Genomic DNA, 9,598 nt, shown 5'->3' with positions numbered 1-9,598 from the left:
ATTCTAAATATCCACCTGCTGAGAGAGTAACCACTAAATAATATCATCTGTAGGCCTTTACTAAGGAGACTGGTATAGAGAACTTGGCTGGAGCAAGAGTTGACCACAATTACTCCATGCCTACTATATCTCCCAAATATACAGGAGAATATCCACTTTGCCATGTGTCAGTCAAACTCAAGGGATGACGATAGAAGCTAATACGCCGAGTTGTGGAAACAATTTCTATAATCTGTCACGTGACATAGTAATAATCACTGGCTTTATAATGAAGAGGTGGACGTCTTTCAGGGCACGCAAGAGAGAGGAGGGAGGAGATAAAGAGAGGGTGAGATAAGACAATAAGGCAGGTAGAGAGAGTGTTCGGATGAGATTGCATCAGGTAAGTAAAGCAAAGTTATTTTCAGTTACAGTGCTCTTGTCGGTTACCATATCATTTCAGAGTATCTGCATGAGTATCTGCATATGATGGCAAACAAATATCAAATGGTAGAGGAAAAAACATTACATTCAGTGTGTTAATTCTCTATTCTGTGTTACATTAATTCTCTAGGAAATTAATAAACAGGTTGTCACAACACTGCCATTTGTGCGTAAAGCAGCTGACCTCAGGTCGCTTAATTTCTGGTTCTAGTTAATTGCTCTCCACTCTCCCTCGCTCCAAATTCTATTATTTCATTCATGAGCACCGACGTCGTACTATTCATATTCTAAATGGTAAAATGACTCACATCTACATGGACCACATCCTATAAATACGGATTCTACTCCCTCTTGGTTATCTGTGCACAGGCTGTCCCAACAAGAGGAGGAAACTGAAGATTAACCTTCGTGTAACAGCCAAGAGCCTTGTGCAAACAAACAACAATAGAAGGAACAGAAGAATATCGAAGTAATCCAACTGGAGTTATAAAAATTGTAAAATGTCACTAGTGGGCGCCCTGCCTTTCCTGAAACCGCGACTATCCCCTTCTGTTTCTCCTGGGCGCCAAAGAAGACACACACTGCCAGCAAGCGAGTTCCGACCGCTCAACACGCAAGATGCCATCAGCGTGTTCGAAATCGAGAAAGAGGGTAAGTTGTCCATAGATTCAGTTATAAATGTGTATTATGTGTTATGAATTAATGGCACGAATATACAATGTATGAGCGTTATCAGGGGTACTCAAGTCGCGCGTAAAACTCGTGCCAACAGCCTCTCCTTGGGCTTTACGCACGTGGACTGGGCGCGCTAGTCTGTCTCTTGCTTTCCATAACATCTTTGTATTAATCCCTTGTTATAGGTTTAATGCACTGATACGGATCCGATCCGCATTGGCATTCTTAAATACAGTTAGTCCAAGGATGATGAAAACGTGTCTCTCTCTTTTCCTCCGCCAGCCTTTATCTCTGTGTCAGGAGACTGCCCGCTCCACCTTGATGAGGTGCGTCATTTCCTCACGCTGTGTCCAGAGCTGTCCATGGGCTGGTTTGAGGAGGGGAGACTAGTAGCCTTCATCATTGGGTCCCAATGGGACCAGGACAGACTCACCCTAGTAAGACACCTTCTATGATGTTATATCATTTCCTATTGATTCATAGGTCATTTACTCTATATCTTACTGTGTTTTTATTAGCTCACTGATAGTTTTTCGAAATCAGGTGTTCTGTATTACATCACCGTACATATTATTGAATGAACTTTACTTGAGCTACATTTGCATTTTTCCTTTGCTGCAGGACGCCCTAACTCTTCACAAGCCCAAAGGTTCCACAGTTCATATCCATGTGCTGGCGGTCCACCGGACCTTCCGGCAGCAGGGAAAGGGCCCTATCCTGATGTGGCGCTACCTGCAGTACCTACGCTGCCTGCCCTATGTGCGCCGTGCAGTGCTCATGTGCGAGGACTTCCTGGTTCCCTTCTACCAAAAGTCTGGCTTCAAGGTGCAGGGCCGCTGTTCCATCACGGTGGCATCACTGACCTTCACAGAGATGCAGTACCCTGTGAGGGGCCATGCCCTGATGCGGCGCAACAGTGAAGCTATTGGTTTTCCTCAGAATGTGTTATTATTGGAGGAACAGACTCAGAGGCTTGAGTCTGTGTTATTATTGGAGGAACAGACTCAGAGGCTTGAGTCTGTGTTATTATTGGAGGAACCGATTCAGAGGAGTGAGTCTGCATTGTTATTGGAGGAACAGACTCAGAGGACTGAGCCTGAGCCTGCTGATGTGTAAATCCTTTTTTTACTGAGTAAGATATTAGATTCCTGCTGTACATATCAACTATGATGTAAAATAAAGTGATGTAAACATTTACATTTATATCTAAGATGCTAGTCTAAAGTGCACACCATACATGCATGACCAATGCAGGGAGTCTTTAAGCTTTATTACAATGTTTTAATTTCAGATACCTAACGTTATTTAATATGTGAATATTTCAACGTTAACTAGCTACATGCTAATGAATGTTAGAACAAATATTGTGTGACTTCTGTCTGTGTGAGATTATATTTTTACTGCAAATGTTCCCGTTTAATTTATTGTACATTTTGTCTGAAGTTTGGGTTGCAAGCCCCTCCTCTCTGACGGTATATGGACTGACGTCACTGACTACCAGGCTTTAGCAGCTCAACCGTGCCTCCTTATCTCTATTAGTGGGCATTAGGTATACTGTAAACGTCTGAGGATTTACAAGAGGATCCTTTCATTGGACTGCCAGTAGATCTAGTGACTTAACAAGCCTGTTTTCATACAATGAGAAAAGTAGGCTACATCCACACCAATTTGGATGAATTTGTTACTGAAACTGTTTGTCTATTCGTTTCCCTTTGGGTCATATGTGCAGAGTGTTAATCAAACCATGTAATATATTCTCTTACTCTACCAGAACCTGTCTTACCCTTGAAACCAATCATATCTTTAATAAATATGTTTTTGTACTGTTTTTGTTATTAAAAAATATAATAAAGATGATAAATTATTAACTTTCTGAGCATGTTCAATTTGGATGACTTCAGTATAATAATGAAATTTACTGTTGATTCATTTAACTATATTTATTCATAAGAATACACAACATCATATTCATACTTTGGCTGTGTTTACACATGCAGTCCAATTCTGATCTTTTGCAAAATTATTGGTCCAATAAGTGGGAAAGGATCCGAATTGGGCTACCTGTGTAAACGCAGCCTAACATTTGTCACAACCCAGAACTAAAGCTTGCATGAACATGGCCAGCTACTGGACAGGAAAGACTACTGGACAGCAGCTCTCAATCTATAGCTAGAGGACTCCTGATATCTCCAGGCGACTTCAACCTACTTGCGTCTACCTTCGGTTCATTTCTTTCCACCTCTTTCTTTCCCCTCCTTGCCTCACCCTTTACCGGACCCCTCCCACTCACAAGGCAGGCAATACGCTTGACCTAGTCCTTACTAGAGGCTGTTCGCCTACTAATCTCACTGCAACCCCCCTCCAGGTCTCAGATTACTATTTTGTTTCCTTTTCTGTCTCCCTCTCCTCCTCCGACCCAACCCACTCAGTCCCTACCCAGATGGTCATGTGCTGTCGCAATCTTCACTCTCTCTCTTCCACTACTCTATCCTCATCTATCCTATCATCTCTCCCTTCTGCTAAATCCTTCTCCCTCCTGTCTCCTGATTCTGCCTCTTCAACCCTACTTTCCTCCCTTTCCTCCCGGCCGGCTCAGCCCTCCCCTCCGGTTCCATTGCTGAGAAAATCATTGCGAGCATACAGAGCAGGGCAAAAATCGAGGAAAGCTAAACTTCCGGAGGACTAATCATCCTTTCACTCCCTCCTCTCTACATTTCCTTCCTCTGTATCCGCTGCAAAAGTCAATTTCTATCACTTCAAATTTCAAGCTTCTTCCTCTAACCCTAGGAAACTCTTTTCCACCTTCTCCTTCCTCCATAATCCTTCACCCCTTCCTCATCCCTCTCTGCAGACGACTTTGTCAACCACTTTGAAAACAAGGTTGATGACATCAGCTCCTCATTCACTCAGCCTATTGAGTCTATTGGTCCCACTGACACAGAACAATTACGCTATGCCTTGACCTCTTTCTCCCCCCTCTCTCCAGATAAAATCCTGAGACTAGTGAGGTCCGGCCACTAGTCTCAGGATTCAACCCATCCCCTCCTCCCTTCTCCTGACCATCTTTGTGGAGACCTTCTCCCATTTCTCACCTCCCTCATCAACTCATCCCTGACCACTGGCTGCCTTCCCTCTGACTTAAAAATGTCCAGAGTCGCTCCCCTTCTCAAGAAACACTTGACCACTCTGACATCAAAAACTATAGACTGGTATCCCTTCTTTCTTTTCTTTCCAAAACAATTGGGTGTGCTGTCTCTGACCAACTCTCTCGCTAGCTCTCTCAGAATGTCAGTCAGGCTTCAAGACAAGTTACTCAACTGAGACTGCTCTCTTCTGTATCAGTGAGGCTCTCCTCACTGCAAAAGCTGACTCTCTCTCTCCTCTGTTCTCATCCTCCTCCTAGATCTGTCCACTGCCTTTAACACAGTGAACCATCAGATCCTCCTCTCCACCCTCTCAGGGCTGGGCGTCTCAGGCTCTGCACACTCTTAGATTGCATCCTACCTGACAAGCCGCTCCTACCAGGTGACATGGGGAGGATCTGTGTCTGCACCACATACTCTCACTACTGTTGTCCCCCAGGGCTCGGTTCAAGGCCCTCTCCTCTTCTCTCTATACACCAAGCCACTCGGCTCCGTCATATCCTGATATGGTCTCTCCTATCATTGTTATGCGGATGACACTCAACTACTTTTCTCCTTCCCCCTTCTGACACCTAGGTGGCGACATGCATCTTTGCATGCCTGGCAGATATCTCAGCTTGGATGTCGGCCCACCACCTCAAGCTAAACGTTGACAAGACGAAGCTGCTCTTCCTCCCAAGGAAGGCCTGCCCACTCCAAGACATCTCCATCATGGTTGACAACTCTACGGTGTCCCCCTCCCATAGTGCAAAGAACCTTGGTGTGACCCTGGACAACACCCTGTCGTTCTCTGCAAACATCAAAGCAGTGACTCGCTCCTGCAGATTCATGCTCTACAACATCTGTAGAGTATGACCCTACCGCACACAGGAAGCGGCATAGGTCCTAATCCATTCACTGGTCATCTCCGGTCTGGACTACTGCAACTCGCTGTTGGCTGGGCTCCCCGCTTGTGCCATCAAACTCCTGCAACTTATCCAGAATGCCACAGCCTGCCTGGTGTTCAACCTTCCCAAGTTCTCCCATGTCACCCTGCTCCTCAGCACGCTCCACTGGCTTCCAGTCGAAGCTCGTATCCACTACAAGACCATGGTACTTGCCTACAGAGCAGCAAGAGGAACTGCTTCTCCCTACCTTCAGACTATGCTCAAACCCTACACCCCAACCCGAGTGCTCCGTTCTTCCACCTCTGTGGTTGTCCCACCTAGCTATCTTAAGATGAATGCACTAACTGTAAGTCGCTCTGGATAAGAGCGTCTGCTAAATGACAAAAATGTAAATGTAAAGTGCAGGGGCTAACTTTTGACTCAAATTGAAAGCCATATATTAGTGTTGTTTTTTTTACATTAAGTGTATTATTACACCTGCTTAAATTGATAATCTCTCTCAATGTGGTAGTTATTGGAGAGAAGGCAAAGCCTTCCAGAGTACATTTTTCCAAATTAAGGCATACTGTCACCCTGTCAGTCTTCATCCACAAACCTGCCAGGTGAACAACTGAACCCACACGGAAGGGTAAATCTGGCACAAGGAAATAAACTCCCTTCACTCATTTATTTACAACCAAATCTACAAAGTAAGCTCAATTATAACATGATCCAATTTTTCATCCTAAAATTTTATCATGACAAATTCTTTAAATCCCATCTACAAAGGGGAGACAACCACCACCATACATGTCAACAAAGCCATGTAAACACTGCTATGGTGTGTTTGAACGAATTCTAGCCACAGATCACCTAATTCCATCCTTTTGGTTAGAAATGCGTGCATTTCCCCTTGCTGCTCTGGATGTAATAGTGTTGGGATATTTTCTAGCCGTTAGTGAGGAATGCTGCTGTATGATGTGTTTGCTGAGGTTACAGCAATGAAAGAAGGTCGACTCCCCCAGCCATCAGTGTTAGAAGCGTGAGCGGCACTAAATTATATTAAATGAAAGACAGGTGTCAGTGACGCCTATTCATCCCAACAGTGGAAACTGAGTGGTGCAAATGCTTCCTCTTGTGTGCAGTGGACACAGGATCAGTGCCAAAGACCGTGGTATGGCATTATGGCAATAATCACACAGCAATACAAAAGGGCCTGCAATTACTTTCATCATCCATTATGCTTTATGACTGAAAACAACTTACTGTCACACCCTGATCTGTTTCACCTGTCTTTGTGCTTGTCTCCATCCCCTCAGATGTCACCCATCTTTCCCATTATCCCCAGTGTATTTATACCTGTGTTCTCTGTTTGTCTGTTGCCAGTTCGTCTTGTCGAGCATACCAGCAGTTTTCCCATACTCCTGTTTTTGCTCTAGTCCCTGTTTTCCAGGTTTTGACCATTCTGCCTGCCGTTCTGTACCTTGTGACACTACCCTGGATTACTGACCTCTGCTTGTCCTGAGCCTGCCTGTCACTGATCCTTCCAGAACTGTGTCATTACGCACGCCTGGTCCCCATTTCACTGATTGTAATTGTATAAATGTACCCTTTGGTTCACACCATTGGGCTGTCGATTATTGTTTCAATGTCCGTTGGTCGTATGAGTATCTGTGCTGTGTTTTGGATTTCGTGCCGCTTGTATTGCGTGTATGTTACGGGTCTTGTCCCGGTGTATTTATTCAAGGTACTCCTCGTTCTTTTGTTTGGGTTTCTACCCAGTGTTTTGTATATGTGTTTGTTTGGTCTTCGTCCCCATGTCTTTACATGGCATGCTGTAGTTTGGATCAATAAAAATCCCTATTACGCATTCCTGTGCCTGTCTCCCGATCCCTTTATACCAACGTGACACTGCCTGCCATTCTGTACGTTTCGGACTCTGCTCTGGATTACTGACCTCTGCTTGACCTGTCGTTTGCCTGCCCTCTGTTTTTGTAATAAACTTTTGTTACTTCGAACTGTCTGCATCTGGGTCTTCTCCTGAGTCGTGAAACTTACTGTACTTTTATTGAGGGGGACGGATGATTCCATGCCACACCATCTTCCTTACTGCTAGTGAATGAGTGAGTTGTCATCATAATGTATACCATAATTTGTGTCATTTCAGTCATGACAGTTATTCAGACAGCATGGACAAATCAACAAAGTGGTCCCTTAGACCATTAACTGCTGTTTAAAAGAACAGTATTACAATGATCAATCTGCCACCCAGGCATTCAAGTTGTTGCTTGATGGATTTTTCTCAATTTTGGAATTTAGGGATCATCTACCTCAGCATGGAACCACAGTAAGTCATTTCACCAACCATTGCAAAATACAATAAAACATTTGTACCTAATGGACAAATTCACCATTGTCAAATGCATTCTTCTCATACAGTGGGGGAAAAAAGTATTTTATCCCCTGCTGATTTTGTACGTTTGCCCACTGACAAAGAAAGGATCAGTCTATAATTTTAATGGTAGGTTTATTTGAACAGTGAGAGACAGAATAACAACAAAAATATCCAGAAAAACGCATGTCAAAAATTTTATAAATTGATTTGCATTTTAATGAGGGAAATAAGTATTTGACCGCCTCTCAATCAGAAAGATTTCTGGCTCCCAGGTGTCTTTTATACAGGTAACGAGCTGAGATTAGGAGCACACTCTTAAAGGGAGTGCTCCTAACCGCAGCTTGTTTATACAATGTCCACAGAAGCAATCAATCAATCAGATTCCAAACTCTCCACCATGGCCAAGACCAAAGAGCTCTCCAAGGATGTCAGGGACAAGATTGTAGACCTACACAAGGCTGGAATGGGCTACAAGACCATCGCCAGGCAGCTTGGTGAGGTGACAACATTTGGTGTGATTATTCGCAAATGGAAGAAACATAAAAGAACTGTCAATATCCCTCGGCCTGGGGCTCCATGCAAGATCTCACCTCGTGGAGTTGCAATGATCATGAGAACGGTGAGGAATCAGCCTGGAACTACACAGGAGGATCTTGTCAATGATCTCAAGGCAGCTGGGACCATAGTCACCAAGAAAACAATTGGTAACACACTACGCCGTGAAGGACTGAAATCCTGCAGCACCCGCAAGGTCCCCCTGCTCAAGAATACATATACAGGCCCGTCTGAAGTCTTCCAATGAACATCCGAATGACTCAGAGGACAACTGGTGAAAGTGTTGTGGTCAGATGAGACCAAAATGGAACTCTTTGACATCAACTCAACTCGCCGTGTTTGGAGGAGGAATGCTGCCTATGACCCCAAGAACACCATCTCCACCGTCAAACATGGAGGTGGAAACATTATGCTTTGGGGGTGTTTTTCTGCTAAGGGGACAGGACAACTTCACCGCATCATTTGACGGGGCCATGTACTGTCAAATCTTGGGTGAGAACCTCCTTCCCTCAGCCAGGGCATTGAAAATGGGTCGTGGATGGGTATTCCAGCATGACAATGACCCAAAACACACGGCCAAGGCAACAAAGGAGTGGCTTAAGAAGAAGCACATTAAGGTTCTGGAGTGGCCTAGCCAGTCTCCAGACCTTAATCCCATAGAAAATCTGTGGAGGGAGCTGAAGGTTCGAGTTGCCAAACGTCAGCCTCGAAACCTTAATGACTTGGAGAAGATCTGCGGTGGCCAACGACAAGAAACGTCTGACCTCTGTGATTGCCAACAAGGGTTTTTCCACCAAGTACTAAGTCATGTTTTGCAGAGGGGTCAAATACTTATTTCCCTCATTAAAATGCAAATCATTTCATAACATTTTTGACATGCGTTTTTCTGGATTTTTTTGTTGTTATTCTGTCTCTCACTGTTCAAATAAACATACTATTAAAATTATAGACTGATAATTTCTTTGTAAGTGGGCAAACGTACAAAATCAGCAGGGGATCAAATACTTTTTTCCCCCACTGTAGCTAGGCTGTGTTTTTAATCTCTGTTTTTAATCCCTATATCATTTTAACCAGTTAAGGCACCAGGTCACTAATTTTACAACCTCATTTTACGACCCCACTTACAGGAGGGGGCCACTTCCTCCCCCAGGCAGGCTCATGTCCAGTAATCCCATAAAGCCCTGTCTGTAACCAACTAATCTGTTTACAAGATATCCCATCAGAGGGGACTCTCACCAGTGCCCACAACACCTTTCACCTCTCACCAGGACAAGGGGAGGGACCTTTACATCTGTAGATCCTTATTTACTGGCATAACATCCCGTTCCGGTTGGACATACAGCAGCACAGAAACTCTCCAGATTAAATCCACTGTGTATTGCATTAGCATGCTACCTTGTTGTATGGTTCTGCCATCTCGTGAGAATGTCAAAACACGGACATCCTCATGTTATCATGTGGTCTCAGCTGGGTCACAGAAGTGAAATTGACAGTGGGCAGCACACTAAACACCAGGAAAGAGGGGGGCCACTACCATTACT

At 44.3% G+C, this 9,598-nt stretch overlaps 1 protein-coding gene across 1 annotated transcript; it reads left to right on the top strand.

The window, feature by feature from the left end:
• The first annotated feature begins 325 nt into the window (after positions 1-325).
• LOC115170622 (serotonin N-acetyltransferase) lies at positions 326-2,963 on the top strand. Its single transcript, XM_029726877.1, has 4 exons — positions 326-382; positions 793-1,074; positions 1,381-1,535; positions 1,720-2,963. The coding sequence occupies exons 2-4, from the start codon at positions 924-926 to the stop codon at positions 2,212-2,214; spliced, it is 801 nt and encodes a 266-aa protein (XP_029582737.1). The 5' UTR covers positions 326-382; positions 793-923; the 3' UTR covers positions 2,215-2,963.
• The last annotated feature ends 6,635 nt before the right edge of the window (positions 2,964-9,598 follow it).

This window comes from Salmo trutta, chromosome 32 (assembly GCF_901001165.1).
Source record: "Salmo trutta chromosome 32, fSalTru1.1, whole genome shotgun sequence".
Lineage (NCBI taxonomy): Eukaryota > Metazoa > Chordata > Actinopteri > Salmoniformes > Salmonidae > Salmo > Salmo trutta.
This window is presented reverse-complemented; position numbering and strand designations above follow the sequence as displayed.

What these genes read in the sequence shown, in the direction of transcription:
- LOC115170622 (XM_029726877.1), top strand. Translation starts at nt 924, where the DNA reads ATGTCACTAGTGGGCGCCCTGCCTTTCCTGAAACCGCGACTATCCCCT. An exon ending in GTTCGAAATCGAGAAAGAGG is followed by an intron (nt 1,075 to 1,380) that starts GTAAGTTGTCCA and finishes TTCCTCCGCCAG; the next exon opens with CCTTTATCTCTGTGTCAGGA. An exon ending in ACCAGGACAGACTCACCCTA is followed by an intron (nt 1,536 to 1,719) that starts GTAAGACACCTT and finishes CCTTTGCTGCAG; the next exon opens with GACGCCCTAACTCTTCACAA.